The sequence below is a fragment of the Ranitomeya variabilis genome, chromosome 6, assembly GCF_051348905.1.
Source record: "Ranitomeya variabilis isolate aRanVar5 chromosome 6, aRanVar5.hap1, whole genome shotgun sequence".
NCBI lineage: Eukaryota > Metazoa > Chordata > Amphibia > Anura > Dendrobatidae > Ranitomeya > Ranitomeya variabilis.
Window position 1 is genome coordinate 39876444 of NC_135237.1, and position 17584 is coordinate 39894027.

Consider the following 17584-nt stretch of genomic DNA (forward strand, 5'->3'; position numbering starts at 1 on the left):
GGGGGGGGAGGGGGGACACCTGAGTGACCCTTAACCAGGTAACCCTGATTGCAATGGCGGTGGTGCAGCCTAAGCATAGGTATAGGGGAACATAATAATACCCAGCACTGTGCCCATTACCTGTTAATAATGCCTCCTTTGTGCCCTTTGAATGGTAAAATTGTGCCCAAGAAATTAATAATGCCCTGTGCAAGTGCCATAGAATACATTTTGCCCCTAGAAAGTAAAAATGACTCCAGTTGATTCTCAATACCATTAGTGCCCTATAACAATTATGCTTCTTAAGTGCCAACTCGGGAAATGTAATAATTTCCCGAGTCGCTCCATATATAGTTCCCCTCTACACAGTATGAGGCCCCCCACAGCTCCCATGTACACAGCATGTTAGGCCCACATCCCCCGATGTACAGCATGATGGGCCCCACAGTAGCCCCTCCAACTGTATGACAGCACCAAGTAGCTCCCCCACACCGTATGACATTCACCACTGTATGATGGCTCCCAGTAGTCTACCACCCTGTAAAATGGCCCCCAGTAGTCCCGCTACACTGCATGATGGCCCCTGTAGTTCCCTCACTGTATAATTGCCCCCTATAGTCCCCCATAGTGACCCCCCATAGTCCCTGAACAATATATGCTTGGCCCCCAGTAGTCCCCCACACACTGCATGCATGGCCCTAAGTAGTCCAATATTCCCCCCACACTGTGTGCATGGCCCCGAGTAGTCCCTCAACACTGTATGTATCGTTCCCAGTAGTCCCCCACACACTGTATGCTTGACCCCAGTAGTCCCCCACATTATATGCATGTCCCCCTGAAGCCCCCCATATTGTATGCATGGTGCTGCAGTATTCCAGTAGGCCTCCTCATTGTATGCATGGCCCCAAGTAGCCACTCACACTGTACCAATGGCCCTCAGTAGCCCCCACAGTGTATGCAGGGCCCCCAGTAGCCCCCCAGATTTTGAGCATGGTGCTGAAGTATTCCAGTAGTCCTCTACACTGTATGCATGGCCTCCAGTAGCTTCCCTCACACTGTATGCATGGCCTCCAATAGCCCTCCACATTGTATGCATGGCCCTACATTAGCCCTACAAACACATTATGAATTAGTCCCCCACACTGTATGCACGGCCCCCAGTAGCCCCCCATAATGTCCCAAATCCCCCTGTATAGTTCCCGTTTACACAGCATGATGCTCCCATATACAGTATGATAGGGCCCAAAGTAGCCCATCCCCACTGCATGACAGCCTCCAGTAGCCCCCCCACTGTAACATGGCCCCCAGTAGCCCTTCCACTGTATGATGGCCACCAGTTGTACCCCCACACTGTAAGAAGGCCCACAGTAGTCCCCCACAGTGTAAGATAGCCCCCAGAAGTCCTTCAACGCTGTATGCTTGGCCCCCATTTGACCCCACACACTATGTGCATGGTCCAAGTAGTCCAATATTCCCCCATACTGTATGCATGGTCTCCAGTAGTCCCCCCACACTGTATACATTTGCTCCCAGTAGTCCCTCCACACTGTATGCATGGCCACCAGTATTCTAGTAGTCCCCCACACTATGCATGGCCCCCAGTAGTCACTCCACACTGCATGGCCCCCAGTAGCCCAACCCCCTCACTGTATGCATGGCCTCCAGTAGTCCCCATACACTGTATGCATGGCACCACAGTAGCCCCCCACATTGTGTGCATGGCCCCCAATAGCCTCCCCTACACTGTATGCACAGCCCCAGTAGCCCCCTCACACAGTACGCATGACCCCAGTAGCCCCCTCACACAGTACGCATGACCCCAGTAGCCCCACATAATACTCACCTAACCATGGATCCTGAGAAGTCAGCCGCCTCACCGCACTCCTCGTCCGTGTGTCTTCCTTCTTTTCTGTAGACCGCAGGTTAAGACTCCGGCGACCCGGAATAAACTCACTGGCACAACTTCCAACCAACTACTACCCCATATGAAATAAAACAATAGCACGAAGTGATGGGTGAAGGTCGGTCACCGCTTTATTAAAGTATTTATTTCAACCATTAGAAAGGCACTTAAACTTACTAAACCGCGCTCGACGCCAAATGCCCTGTTGCATATTCACAGGCAAGTCAGCCGACGAGCCGTAACCATGTGTCCTTTCTTTCATTTACCGCTGTGACTTGAATTCTAGAAAAAAAACAACAACATATTTTAACAATCATAAAAATACAACCATAAAAATGGGAGGGAGGGTGGGCGAAGCACCTCCGGGACCCGAACAGCGGGAAGAGGAAGAGAAACGGCACAATGCCCCCTTTTAAGCACCAGGAAGGGGCTGTACTAGACACTTCCCGTTTTCATTGGCCCCACCGCTTAATAACCACCCCCTTTACCTAATAGTGGGTGGGAAAGAGCAGGAGCGTGCCATATTAGCCATAGGGGAGGGCACCGCAGTCAGAGGCATTCTCCTTAAGGCAGTACAGTGCCTGCCAGTCAACCTGTGGTCAACAGATCGTTAAGGATGAGCGGTAATGAAGGAGATCGTCTCTCCCCGCACTGCCGCAGAGTTGAGCTGTATTAGTGCGCAGCGCACACGCCGATAGAGTTTAGAGTGGCTGTAGCTCTGGGTAAGCCAATGTGAGAGAAGGCCAGGGGCAACCGCGTCCTCTGCCCCCTCCGGTAACTACACTACTGATTCGGGGGCCCAAGAACACTGCCCTTCCCTGCCACAATAAAAAGCCAGGGTTCTCTGAAATACCGTAGACCGGCTATATTATTATTTATCTCTCAACAATTCTAGACAAGGATTAATTATCATTAATCAAGGATTATTATCATTAATGTATTACTCTCTCTAGACCAGTAGGAATAGTAACAATCAGCCTTCATGACTCTTGGCCATCAGGGTTGTTACCTACTTTTGTTCACCATTTTAGACACGTTCAACCTTCAGAACTTTTCACCATCTGGGTTATTACCATTTATTTCTTCACAATTCCTGAACACCAGGATTATTTGTACAGCGCCCTAGACACAAGGGATATTACTCTTGACCACCAGGGTTATTACCCTTTACAGTATTTCTTCACCATGAAAGTATTCACATATCTAAGAATATTAACATTTAGTTTTTAAGCCTTTTCATGCCACCAAGGTTATTACCTACTTTTGTTCACGATTCTAGACACCAGGGATTCAACCTTCATGACTCTTGGACACCAGGGCTATTACCATTTATTTCTTAACAATTCTTGATTATCAGGGCTAATACTAAATTTTTTTCACCATTCTAGACACAATGGATATTATCTTTCCGACTTTGACTCTTGACCACCAAAGGGTATTACCATTTATTTCTTCACAACTCTAGACCACCAGGGTCTTTACCTGTTTTTTTTCTTCACCAAACCGAGAATAGCACTGTCAAACTCTTCGTTATTACTATTAATTTCTTGCACTACAGCACTAAAATGATAACCAGCAATGTTAATATTAATGTCTTCACTCCCCTATTCACCCACCCCTCAAATAAACCTCTAGACCTCCAAATATTGTCAGAACTAACAGCATTCTTCCTAAAGCCACTTACATTACTATACATTTAAAGTGGAACTTGCAAATCATAACAGAACATTATTTTATCATAAATAGAGCATGTATCACCTAAGAACACAGGGACGCAATTTTTTTTTACCCAAAAATTTACATAGACCACCAAAAACATTTAGGGACTTTTGTTTTCTGGGGGTTTTTTGTGTGTCTTATGCCTGTTTTTTTTTTAAGATCACCATATTGATCTTCTTTTTGTTTGCATCTTTCTTTAAAGTAATTTTTTTATTTGTTTCTTTATTTATTTGTATGTCTGTTTTTGTCTCTTTTTTCCTCTTTTTTTTTTTTTTACTTCACCATTGAGAGCGAGATTTTTGGCTTTCCAGGTGTTTTTTGCCTCATTGATTTCAACTGCAGCAAATTTTTGCAGTCTTGAGTGAACTGATTTTATCTATGACCAAAATTTTGCGCAATTTTTGTTGCAAAATATACAATGTTTTACTTCATTCAAAATGGTAAAAATGAACATTAAGACAAAAAAAAAATTCTCTTCTAATTAATTGAAGTTGGGCTGATTGACTACTGCACATATTGAGCCCACCTTCAGTCTTGGAGGGGAGCAGCGCTAAACCGAGCACTTCGGCTCCTTCATTGTAGCAATCAATGGGCATCTTAGCACCCAGACATCCATTAATTAAAACTTAAGAAATGTCTCTATTCCATTGTAAAATGGTTGACTGGATTGAAAGTAGAGTGGCCCAACGGTCAGTGGAGTGGTAATAGAAGTAAGGCTGATATTGTTATTTTCAAGCAGATCAAACATTAAAGGCCATTTTACTTTCAAACTAATAAATAATTTGAAGTACCGTAATTAAATTTTTGCTGCTGCAGGTCACCACTAGAGGGAGCTCAGGAGCACTTGTATGCATTCAGTTCCTGAGCTCCCTCTAGTGGTGGCTGCAAAGAGATAAATTAAAATTCTAACTCTTTATATACACAGGTTCTGTATATAAAAAAAACAGCTCTCCTTGCATAATGATATCAAGAATTTACCAGCACAGAATTTTAGCCCTATTTATCTAACATAATGCAATTAAAATAGTGTGTATTTTAGGTTTTCCCTCTAAGTTAACAATCATTTACAGCAGTTTCTTAGCCACATCTGGCTGCCATTTCTAAACTTTTCTCCCCTACTTTGCACCTCTTAGCAGCAGAGGCACCTTACCCATCCCCTTAAAAACAAGACATTTCGTCATTCAGAACACTAGAAAAGCTGGATTGAGGCTCTTATTCCATCAGTTATTTTATATGCATCTGGAAAAGAATAACTAAAATGGGCAAACAACTCAAAATGAAAGAGCAAGACGCTGCGTACGAGGCAACCTACTTCTTGCCCTCATTAAAACATTGAAAATAGCATGTGACTATCTCCTCGGTCGGCTCAGAAGAGTAATTTTCAGCTGCACTTCTGTATCCGCATTATAACCCGGCAGCTTCTCCTTCCAGGACAGTGGGATATCGATCAAAGTTCTGTACAGACATGAAAAATTCACCAAAGCCTTTGTTTCTGAGGCTTCATCTCCAGACCTTCCTTTATAGGGTTTCACTCAGTGATATACAGTATATTAGCAAAAATAAAGAAAAATGCCGAGTCATCCTTTGGTTCAATATTGTGGATATCCAATACTGGATGACATATAATAATGGACGCAATTACAGTGTCCAGAGAGTAATCACACAGCAACAAAAAGTTGTTCCAACAGATCTTTGCTCTATTTCTTATGTAACTTATTGCATCTTATTTGTGAGAATGGTGACCCTCCAAATAAAACATTTCAGCTTTTTCATTAAGTGCTAGTTTTTATAGTCATTGCTAAGGTGGCGTGGCTAGCAGGATCCTCAGGGGCGTGACTTTAGGCTGTTCTGCATTATTATTGTCCTGTGAGCCATGCTTCCTTGAAAAAAAGACATAAAAATTAGCACTAAATAAAAAGAGCCATATTTCTGGACCCATATGGCAGGGTTGGAATAAACAAATAAAAGCCTGAATGCTCAGGAGAGCTGCAAAAATAAAATAAGAGCGAAAACTGGACACTTTCAACCTGGTGACAGGTCCTCTGTAATTCCTGAAAGGGGTGGTCCGAAAATAATATTGTTTTTTATCCTAAATGTTTATATCAATCTTAATTATATAATATTTTTTTTAATATGGTTTAATTAAAAAGTCCCTGCCCTTCTCTCTAATCTAACGGATTTATTTATTTATTTACCTGCTTTCATTTTGATGACGCCTTGTTCTAGAATTCCCAAGTGCATTCTTAGATACTCAAAAATATGTCATCAGGTCTCAGATGCTGTGGTCATTACAGCAGCCCTTTCCCCCTCCCAGCGTCATCAGTGAAGTCTGTTGCTGGGGTTGGGCTGGTCCCTGCTCTACTAAGCATGTGTTGGTTGCCAATTCCAATGTATGCTCAGCATCACCTCTTCTTACTGTATGATATTCTTCTGAGTGCACAGTGACAGTGCGCTTCCTTGACCGGCTCTAAATAGAAGTGACGATCTGGTAAAAAAGCACACTGTCATTGCACATTATTAGGAGAGAATATGCGGCAAGCACAGACCAGCCCTCCCCATGAAACAGATGGCATTTTCAGGGTCAGGGCTAGTCTTTGCTTGATTCTATTCTTACAATGTACATTGACAGTGCACTCTCTTACCGGCTCGTCGCTTCTCATTAGAGCCGGTCAAGAGAGTGCACTGTCACTGTTCACTAAGAAGGAAGCTTGTACTGATCTTGACAACTAATACGTGATAAATGATGGAAGAAGCTATTACAAATTTTTTATTATGGCCCAGCAACTTCAATTACCCCTACACCCACCTACCCACTAGCCTCCAGGATTATTAGTACATAAGTTATTACTATATGCATCGGCTATAGAATAAAACAAGGCACTTTCTGAGTATTAAATATAAACTTTATATGAACGGGTGTAGACGCTTCTTATTTTTTCAATATATGCATTTAAAATATGATTATTAACAGAATATATAGGAGCTTCACAGTTTTATCATCTTTCCTCCCATTGGTCTCTCTCCAGCTCTTCCTCCTTTGTCCCCATACTTGGCCCTCTCATAAGTAAACAAGGATGACCTCCCGCTCGCCATAGCACTAATGAAGTCCAAGCGTAACACCGGCAGGCAACTCACAAAGTCCAAAGCGGACACATGGGTATAACAGCAAGGATATAGGATACTGATACCATATATTTAAGGTTGCTTTTTTATCTTTTTTTTTTGTATATAAAATGGGCATTGTATAGGATTTCATTCACACGGGCACAGACGGGGAATTTTGGCTTTGGTGGTAAGGGGTGTCACATCTGTGTAACTTGTACGACATATATGTATATATGTATAATGTATAGGTTGTTGAGGTGTACAGAGGTTAATTAGGTAGCGGTGGATCTCCATACTGTATAGGGTCCATAATAAGTGTCTTTCCAGCACTTAAGAGTCTGTAGCCCAAAGAATCTGTCACGACGGGGCTCCATATGGGCAGATACGAGTCTCTCTCCATCGGAGCGGTATCCTCAGTCAGCGTAGATGATAAATCCCGAGAATGTGCTGTATTTGTTATTGTTACCGCCATGGGCTTTGCCACCATCCAGTTTTATATATATTTCATCGCCAGGCTCTAGGTGTAGGACCACACTGTTACTGGCATAGTCGTAGTTCTGGTCAGCATCCTGTGCGATTGCGCTAGCCCGGACCTGCGCGAGAGAAGAACAAGAATGAATCAAGCTGTAAATGTACAGAAATCCAACGTAATATCAGTGTTTATAGGGATACAATGACATGGACGCCGTCTTTTCATTTTTTTACACGGTGAAAAATACTAAAATAGTAACTAAACTTTCATTATTTATTTTTAAATTATTTTGGCCAACTTTGCAAATCACTTTATTGGAGGATTTGTTTTCTGTCCTGTAAAAAAAAAGGAATGTAAGCAGCATCCAAACCCTGGCTTTTCCCCAGTCTATTTCCCTGCCTTCAACTGCATTGATTTCACGACATACTCAATAGGAGTACAGATGATGGCAGTGATGGATCAGTAGTAGTGATGAGCGAGTGTGCTTGTTACTCGAGATTTCCGAGCATGCTCGGGTGTTCTCCCAGTATCTTGGGCGTGCTCGTAGATTATGTTTGAGTCACTGCAGCTACATGATTTGCAGCTGCTAGACAGCCTGAATACAGGTACAAATGTTAAAAAGAATAAATATTTGACATACATGATGGAAATATACTCAGTATTCATGAGAATTGATTAAAAAAAAAACTAAAGGAAAAAAGTAAAGGAGGAAGGCAAAAAGAAAACAATTTTTGGAATTATATTCAATTTCAGTAACTATAAATTACTTTACTAACTTTAGAGCTAAACAATCAGAACTGTAAATACTTTATTTGCTTCATTTATGGTGCTTCAATAGAAACCAATCAGTCACTGTTCTCACTAGCAGTACGAATTATAATCAAGATCACTGAACCATCATGTTATACAGTATCAATATTAGAAGAACGACCCCTGATGGGCTGCCATACTCTTAGTTGTAACTTTTATGTCTGAAGGTTTTGCTTGTTTTTAAAATTTTTCATATCACTAGTTTTATAAAAAGAAAATCTGAAATCTTGAGAATTTCACCAAGGCCACTAAGCATAATACTAGACTCAAACTTCCTGTTCTGTAAAAAGGACTTTTCAGCAGTCTTGTTATTATCATTAAACACAGGATGACAATGACTGATAAAAAGTAGACAACATAGGATCCAACATTCACAATTGGTGATGTCACAGCTCACCTCCTCCTCCTGTACAATGACTGATAACACCTCTATATAGAGTAGATAACACAGGATCCATCATTCACAATAGGTGATGTCACAGCTCACCTCCTCCTCCTGTACAATGACTGATAACACCTCTATATAGAGTAGATAACACAGGATCCATCATTCACAATAGGTGATGTCACAGCTCACCTCCTCCTCCTGTACAATGACTGATAACACCTCTATATAGAGTAGATAACACAGGATCCACCATTCACAATAGGTGATGTCACAGCTCACCTCCTCCTCCTGTACAATGACTGATAACACCTCTATATACAGTAGATAACACAGGATCCACCATTCGCAATAGGTGATGTCACAGCTCACCTCCTCCTCCTGCACAATGACTGATAACTCCTCTATATACAGTAGATAACACAGGATCCACCATTCACAATAGATGATGTCACAGCTCACCTCCTCCTCCTGTACAATGACTGATAACACCTCTATATACAGTAGATAACACAGGATCCACCATTCGCAATAGGTGATGTCACAGCTCACCTCCTCCTCCTGCACAATGACTGATAACTCCTCTATATACAGTAGATAACACAGGATCCACCATTCACAATAGATGATGTCACAGCTCACCTCCTCCTCCTGTACAATGACTGATAACACCTCTATATACAGTAGATAACACAGGATCCATCATTCACAATAGGTGATGTCACAGCTCACCTCCTCCTCCTGTACAATGACTGATAACACCTCCATATAGAGTAGATAACACAGGATCCACCATTCACAATAGATGATGTCACAGCTCACCTCCTCCTCCTGTACAATGACTGATAACACCTCTATATACAGTAGATAACACAGGATCCATCATTCACAATAGGTGATGTCACAGCTCACCTCCTCCTCCTGTACAATGACTGATAACACCTCCATATAGAGTAGATAACACAGGATCCACCATTCACAATAGATGATGTCACAGCTCACCTCCTCCTCCTGTACAATGACTGATAACACCTCTATATACAGTAGATAACACAGGATCCACCATTCACAATAGGTGATGTCACAGCTCACCTCCTCCTCCTGCACAATGACTGATAACACCTCTATATAGAGTAGATAACACAGGATCCATCATTCCCAATAGGTGATGTCACAGCTCACCTCCTCCTCCTGTACAATGACTGATAACACCTCTATATACAGTAGATAACACAGGATCCACCATTCACAATAGGTGATGTCACAGCTCACCTCCTCCTCCTGCACAATGACTGATAACACCTCTATATACAGTAGATAACACAGGATCCATAATTCCCAATAGGTGATGTCACAGCTCACCTCCTCTCTTTTCCTTCATAATGACCTTTGCACTGATGAGAGCATGCTGAGATAATAATTCTATACAAATATATAGGGTATCAGTCAGTATATTGCTGCTAATATCCATGTAACCAACAGGAAGTTACAGGAAGTAACAGCTCAGTGTGTGTATGTGAGTCTGTGTGTAGAAATCAGAGAAGGAACTACACAACAAAAAGTGCACATCCAAATATATATATAAAGATTGTTATTTCATTGTGTGTGGCACCCCAGGAGTCCGGTTGCAACAATGCCATTGCAATTGCCTTCCTCATGTGGGGGAGGGGGATGTCATGCCTGGATACAAGGAGGGATTCCCTAATCAGGTAATACAAACATACAACGCCTTCCTAACTCCAGACTAGAAGGGGGATCTCTAAACCCGGTTTCAGGGTAGCTTCCCTATAAGTTCTGGTCTGGAGGCGAGGTTAGGGAGTTTAGTGTGAGACAGTGAAGGGAGAGGAAGCAAGAGAGAGGAGCCTGGGGTCTGGAGCTGCGATTGGGCTCACACAAAGATAAAGCATAAAGAGACCGGACACCAGAGTCCGTGGTGGTGAAAGGATTGCATACTCAGCCACCGAATCCGGATGACAGGAGATTCAAAGTCTCCTGGCCCCAACTGACATCCGGAGGCAACACAGCAGGTCAGGAGTCTGGAGCTGCCAGTGAGAAGGCAGTGCCCAAGGCAGGCTCAGGCTGTCAGCCATATGGATTGGAAGTACAGATGTAAGAGGGTGGTGCTGTTATGGACAGTAAGGAACACGCTGTCACTTTAAGAAACTGCACCCCCTTGTCTGGTGTGAGATGGAATGTTCTGCTTTTCCCCTGCTTTAGGCTGTGAAGATGAACTGCCCTAGCTTTAGGGGAGGGGTTGAGCCTGGACTGCGTGTGTGAGCAGAAGCTTCTAGAGAGAGAGAACTGCCTGCTGTTTGCTACAAGAAAGATCCCAGGCTGGGACAGAGTTTACTTCTGAAATTTGCAAGACTTTTCCGGGTTGCAGCAAAGGTGGCTGTTCCGTGCTAGTTTGTGAAGCCACGAAGATACTGAGAAGGGGACTTACAGTTTCCAGGAGCACCCCTAGATCCAGAATCAAGGAGAAGACCACGCTTCACAGAGCTGACAGAAAGCCGTGCGCACCACCATATAGACTGCTGGGGGCCCCCCTGGGACTGGACCTGAGTCCCCAACATCACCGTGAGTCTGTTCCTGTATGGTGCACCTGTTAGGGCCTAGTGCAGGCTTCAGTAGTCAGAACACGGGAGCCGTGTGGCCTGCTTAGTAAAGGTCAGGGAGGTTATACATAGAGTAGCTTCGTTATTGGTTTTATTGTTTAAAGTTGCTTGTGAGACAAATTCTGAGTCTGTAATTGTTGGAGCACCGTGCTATTTTACGGACAAGATTACTCATTTATATTGTCTTTTGCTATTGTTAACCCCTGTTTGCATCTTCCTCATTCCCTTCATTCCTTGCCTCCCAATAAATCTACCCTTTGTTGTTTGCACCTCATCTTGTGTACAGTAGTCTTCCTGCACAGTGGTGGTCCCCCGGCCATCGCTTCACAGACACTGAGAGGACTTGTGCAGAGCTTCAGGCAGAAAGGGTCAGAGTACAAAGCGCAGAGGGAAGGCCTCCGAACCCACCTGGTTAGGTGGATCCCAAGCTGTTTCCAGGCTGCCCAGACCCCATCACCAACTGCTACCTGTACCCTGGACTGTACCTGTATTTCATCAGTAAAAGGTAAAGGAAGAAAAAGAAGAGGAAATGGACTACAAGAAGGCTCGCACAGCCATGTATATTATGAAGATGCAAAACATATGTTTATTCAAAATACCACAACACAACAAATAAAAACATTTAAAAACACACAATATCTAATATACCTCACCCACATGCAGTTGTATGAATCAAAATAGGAGAAAGAAACCCCTAAGTAATTGTATCCTGCATATCATGTCACGGACCCAATCAACCACCAGGTATAATACCTCAAGTATCATGACGGCTGACGATCCCCCATAAATATAGTCATACCTAATGGCACAAAGACATCCCTCAGTAGGACCTAGATAAATAAACCATACCAAGGTATGAACCTATAAGAATGTATAGGGTGATGTAGCGCAAAATAGTCGGTCTATGTGGCTGAGTAGCAAAAATGAGCAAAATGCATCACCCAAACCTCAATATACCATGAGGTCTTACATGAGGGTCCAAGTCAGCTGTCCGGCATGTGGATACAAGAAAATAGGGTGATGGACAGAAACCCCACGCGTATCGCCGCCGCAGCGGCTTCGTCAGGGGAAGTGGGTGTAGTGGATATAAGAACTTACATATATATACACATGCCAATCGTCCTCCGGAGTGCCTGCAGCTGGGTCACCGCCATGCAGGAGGCGGAAGTAGGAAGGAACGTGCTAGCCGCACAGAGGGGAGAATGCAGACCGGAAGTGTGTGGGGTCTCCATGGAGATGAACGGCGTCTGTGCAAAGCCGACTCATAATTGAGTCGGATTGCGCAAGCGTCAGGGGGAATGTGCCCAGACCTGGGAAAATGAACCTGCCGAAGCAGGGATAGAGATTACGCAAGCGTCAGGGAGAATGTGCCCAGACCTGGGGAAATGAACCTGCCGAAGCAGGGATGGAGAAGGAGGGGAAGAAAATAGAGGAGAAGGGAGATACGGAAAATGGATGAATAGATAAAAGAGGGGGGGGCATAAGGACCATATGGAGAGTGTAATGGCTGGAGCGATCCCAAAAGACAATCTAACCATAGAGTCAGTGGGACACCTAAAGGCAAATATCAGGTTAGACAAAAGATTATATGTCAACTAGAATATGCATATATGTAGACATGGCAACATATGGACATGGGGCGTAATCCAAACAGCCCGTACAGAACTGAAATACGCAACAAAGATATAATCAGGATACATATAGTATCCATATAATATATACAAGTGGATAAACATATCTCATATGCAGCCATGTCTGCCAGAAAAACCACAGTATAATAAACATAGCCACATACAATCATCTCGTGTTATCCAATTATGAATAGTCAGAAAGCACCACACGAATAGTCCATAAATATTGTCCCAAAGAGAACTCATCAGTTCCTCCATAATCCGATACGACGTCAGAGAGGGTCCAAGGCACAAAAATACCAAACAGGTCATGTACACGAATGAAATATACATATATATATATATATATATGGAGGAAAAACGAGCCTTAACAGCTCTACGGGAAAATAGGGATTTTACTATCAAAGAGGCAGACAAAGGGGGTAATGTGGTATTATGGTCTGTGCAATTATATATATGGGGATAAATGTAAGGTCATGCACTTGGGTAGAAGTAATAAGATGTATAACTATGTGCTTAATTCTAAAACTCTGGGCAAAACCGTCAATGAAAAAGACCTGGGTGTATGGGTGGATGACAAACTCATATTCAGTGGCCAGTGTCAGGCAGCTGCTACAAAGGCAAATAAAATAATGGGATGCATTAAAAGAGGCATAGATGCTCATGAGGAGAACATAATTTTACCTCTATACAAGTCACTAGTTCGACCACACTTAGAATACTGTGCACAGTTCTGGTCTCCGGTGTATAAGAAAGACATAGCTGAACTGGAGCGGGTGCAGAGAAGAGCAACCAAGGTTATTAGAGGACTGGGGGGTCTGCAATACCAAGATAGGTTATTACACTTGGGGCTATTTAGTTTGGAAAAACGAAGACTAAGGGGTGATCTTATGTTAATGTATAAATATATGAGGGGACAGTACAAAGACCTTTCTGCTGATCTTTTTAATCATAGACCTGAGACAGGGACAAGGGGGCATCCTCTACGTCTGGAGGAAAAAAGGTTTAAGCATAATAACAGACGCGGATTCTTTACTGTAAGAGCAGTGAGACTATGGAACTCTCTGCCGTATGATGTTGTAATGAGTGACTCATTGCTTCAATTTAAGAGGGGACTGGATACCTTTCTGGAAAAGTATAATATTACAGGGTATATATATTAGATTCCTTGATAAGGCGTTGATCCAGGGAACTAGTCTGATTGCCGTATGTGGGGTCGGGAAGGAATTTTTTTCCCCATGATGGAGCTTACTCTTACCACATGGGGTTTTTTTGCCTTCCCCTGGATCAACATGTTAGGGCATGCTAGGCTATGGGTTGAACTAGATGGACTTAGTCTTCCTTCAACCTTAATAACTATGTAACTATGTAATATGAAGCTGAGGCCAAAAGGCAGCTTAATAATACCCAATATTATCAAAGACTCCCGTCTGACCCAACCTCTCTGTTTCTCTCCAAATATGAAAAACTTCTCTGCAGGGCTTTACAGTTTTCCATCATTACCCAACAGGAGAAACAATATCTTTGGGTAGCCAATCCGACTACAGCCACTTTCTACATGCTGCCGAAAATCCACAAGGATAGAAATATACCTCCTGGTAGACCTATTGTCTCCAGTATAGGCAGCATGTGCGAGAAAGCATGTGAGTATCTGGACTTCTTCCTTCAACCTATCGCCTCATCCCTTCCCTCTTTCATTCGCGACTCCTCGCATTTCATTGACATTTGTGGACAGATTGATCTTCCGGAAAAGTATCTTCTAGTTACGTGCGATGTTGAGTCGCTGTATTCTAACATTGGTCATAAAGAGGGGACGGAGGCGGTTGCATACTTTCTAAATAAAAACAGTTCTATGGATAGAGGCCATGACTCCTTTTTACTTGACCTGTTGACCTTTATTCTTCATCACAATTTTTTTCTTTTTGACAGGGTGTACTATCTTCAGCGATCAGGCGTGGCGATGGGCGCGAAATGTGCACCAGCCTATGCGAACATCTTCTTGGGCTGGTGGGAGGAGACCTGTGTATACCCGTTGCCGGCATTCGCGACCCACGTGCACGCCTGGTTTCGCTTCATAGATGACGTTTTTATCCTGTGGAAGGGCACTGTAGAGGATTGTGTGGATTTTTTTAACAATCTTAATTCCAATCCTTATAACATTTATCTCACATATTCCTTCTCTACTAGTGAGATCACCTTCTTGGACCTGAAGATCTTTCCTCAGGGGAATGGCTTGGTGACGAGCCTCTATCGCAAGCCAACTGCAACGAACTCGTTGTTGGCATTCACAAGCTTCCACCCCTGGCATACTAAGGTGGGTGTCCCCACAGGACAATTCCTACGTGTCAGGCGTAACTGTACTCGAGTCGCGACTCTGATTTTTCCACTCAGGCTCGGGATTTAACGGATCGCTTTCAGCAGAGAGGTTATCCAAAACGTGTTATCTCTACGGCCTATCAAAGAGCAAGAAGCCAGGATCAGAGATCCCTTTTAGTCCCCAGACAACGGCGTCAGGAGACACAAACCAGATTCATCACTGACTTCAACAGTAGTTGGACGCAGGTCAGTAACATCTTAGCCAAACATTGGCAGATTCTACGAATAGATGCCCAAACAGCAGAAATTACCAGTGAGCGACCCCTTATGACAGCGAGACGAGCTCCAAATCTGAGGGATCTGATTACTAGAAGTCACTTTAATAGACCTACAACGAGACTTAACAGAGGCATTGTCCTTAGGGGTTCGTTTCCGTGTGGGGATTGCAATATCTGTCCCCACATGGTAGCCACACGGGACATCTTTATCCATCCCACTCGTTTGAGTAGGCACCCTCTGAGAGCATATATTAATTGTAAGTCTAGGGATGTCATCTATGCCCTTATCTGTCCATGTAAAAAGGTATACGTGGGACAGACGTCACAAGAGCTTAGGAAACGGGTCCAGAAGCATGTATCTACGATACATTTGGCTGCTCCAGACGCAAGGAAAGGAAGGGCCCTTACCCCAGTGTCCCAACATTTTTTGGAACATCACGGCGGTTCCTCTGCGAATCTGCAGGTGGTCGGTTTACAAAAGATCACCCGCAACGAGAGGGGAGGGGATAAGCACAAGAATCTTCTACAGGTGGAATCCAGGTGGATCTTTCAATTACAAACTGTGGCTCCCCTTGGACTGAATGAGGAACTTCTCTTCACAGGATTCCTCGGCTGTTGAATTTTGGCCCTTTCTATATTATGTTTATTCCTTGTCCTGGGCGTTTAATACATGTGACTGATATGTGACAATCCTTCCCTTAGGTTGGCATTATTGGCTGAGATAGCCTTCGTCATTTATTCCCTCAACATCTTGGTATTGGATCGGGGGGTATTGGAATAGGCCTCTGGACTCCAGAACGGGTGGAGTGACTGTGGACCATGTGACAAGCTACCTCTCTACCTTTGGATGGCTCTAAAACTTTTATATCGGGACGCTACATCTGTGGAATTGGGCTGGATATTTCATTCGTGTACATGACCTGTTTGGTATTTTTGTGCCTTGGACCCTCTCTGACGTCGTATCGGATTATGGAGGAACTGATGAGTTCTCTTTGGGACAATATTTATGGACTATTCGTGTGGTGCTTTCTGACTATTCATAATTGGATAACACGAGATGATTGTATGTGGCTATGTTTATTATACTGTGGTTTTTCTGGCAGACATGGCTGCATATGAGATATGTTTATCCACTTGTATATATTATATGGATACTATATGTATCCTGATTATATCTTTGTTGCGTATTTCAGTTCTGTACGGGCTGTTTGGATTACGCCCCATGTCCATATGTTGCCATGTCTACATATATGCATATTCTAGTTGACATATAATCTTTTGTCTAACCTGATATTTGCCTTTAGGTGTCCCACTGACTCTATGGTTAGATTGTCTTTTGGGATCGCTCCAGCCATTACACTCTCCATATAGTCCTTATGCCCCCCCCTCTTTTATCTATTCATCCATTTTCCGTATCTCCCTTCTCCTCTATTTTCTTCCCCTCCTTCTCCATCCCTGCTTCGGCAGGTTCATTTCCCCAGGTCTGGGCACATTCTCCCTGACGCTTGCGTAATCTCTATCCCTGCTTCGGCAGGTTCATTTTCCCAGGTCTGGGCACATTCCCCCTGACGCTTGCGCAATCCGACTCAATTATGAGTCGGCTTTGCACAGACGCCGTTCATCTCCATGGAGACCCCACACACTTCCGGTCTGCATTCTCCCCTCTGTGCGGCTAGCACGTTCCTTCCTACTTCCGCCTCCTGCATGGCGGTGACCCAGCTGCAGGCACTCCGGAGGACGATTGGCATGTGTATATATATGTAAGTTCTTATATCCACTACACCCACTTCCCCTGACGAAGCCGCTGCGGCGGCGATACGCGTGGGGTTTCTGTCCATCACCCTATTTTCTTGTATCCACATGCCGGACAGCTGACTTGGACCCTCATGTAAGACCTCATGGTATATTGAGGTTTGGGTGATGCATTTTGCTCATTTTTGCTACTCAGCCACATAGACCGACTATTTTGCGCTACATCACCCTATACATTCTTATAGGTTCATACCTTGGTATGGTTTATTTATCTAGGTCCTACTGAGGGATGTCTTTGTGCCATTAGGTATGACTATATTTATGGGGGATCGTCAGCCGTCATGATACTTGAGGTATTATACCTGGTGGTTGATTGGGTCCGTGACATGATATGCAGGATACAATTACTTAGGGGTTTCTTTCTCCTATTTTGATTCATACAACTGCATGTGGGTGAGGTATATTAGATATTGTGTGTTTTTAAATGTTTTTATTTGTTGTGTTGTGGTATTTTGAATAAACATATGTTTTGCATCTTCATAATATACATGGCTGTGCGAGCCTTCTTGTAGTCCATTTCCTCTTCTTTTTCTTCAATTACACATTAGTGGACTTGGCT

The 17584-nt window shown here is 43.5% G+C and overlaps 1 protein-coding gene across 1 annotated transcript in view; it reads right to left on the reverse strand.

Annotated features, from left to right (window-relative positions):
- Positions 1-6485: 6485 nt before the first annotated feature.
- The window catches only part of C1QL3 (complement C1q like 3), a 79333-nt gene continuing 68234 nt past the window's right edge, over positions 6486-17584 (reverse strand). The window contains exon 2 of the mRNA XM_077268283.1: positions 6486-7299. Within this exon, the coding sequence (XP_077124398.1) occupies positions 7120-7299 (180 nt within the window). The 3' untranslated portion in view covers positions 6486-7119. The remainder of the gene's footprint in view (positions 7300-17584) is intronic.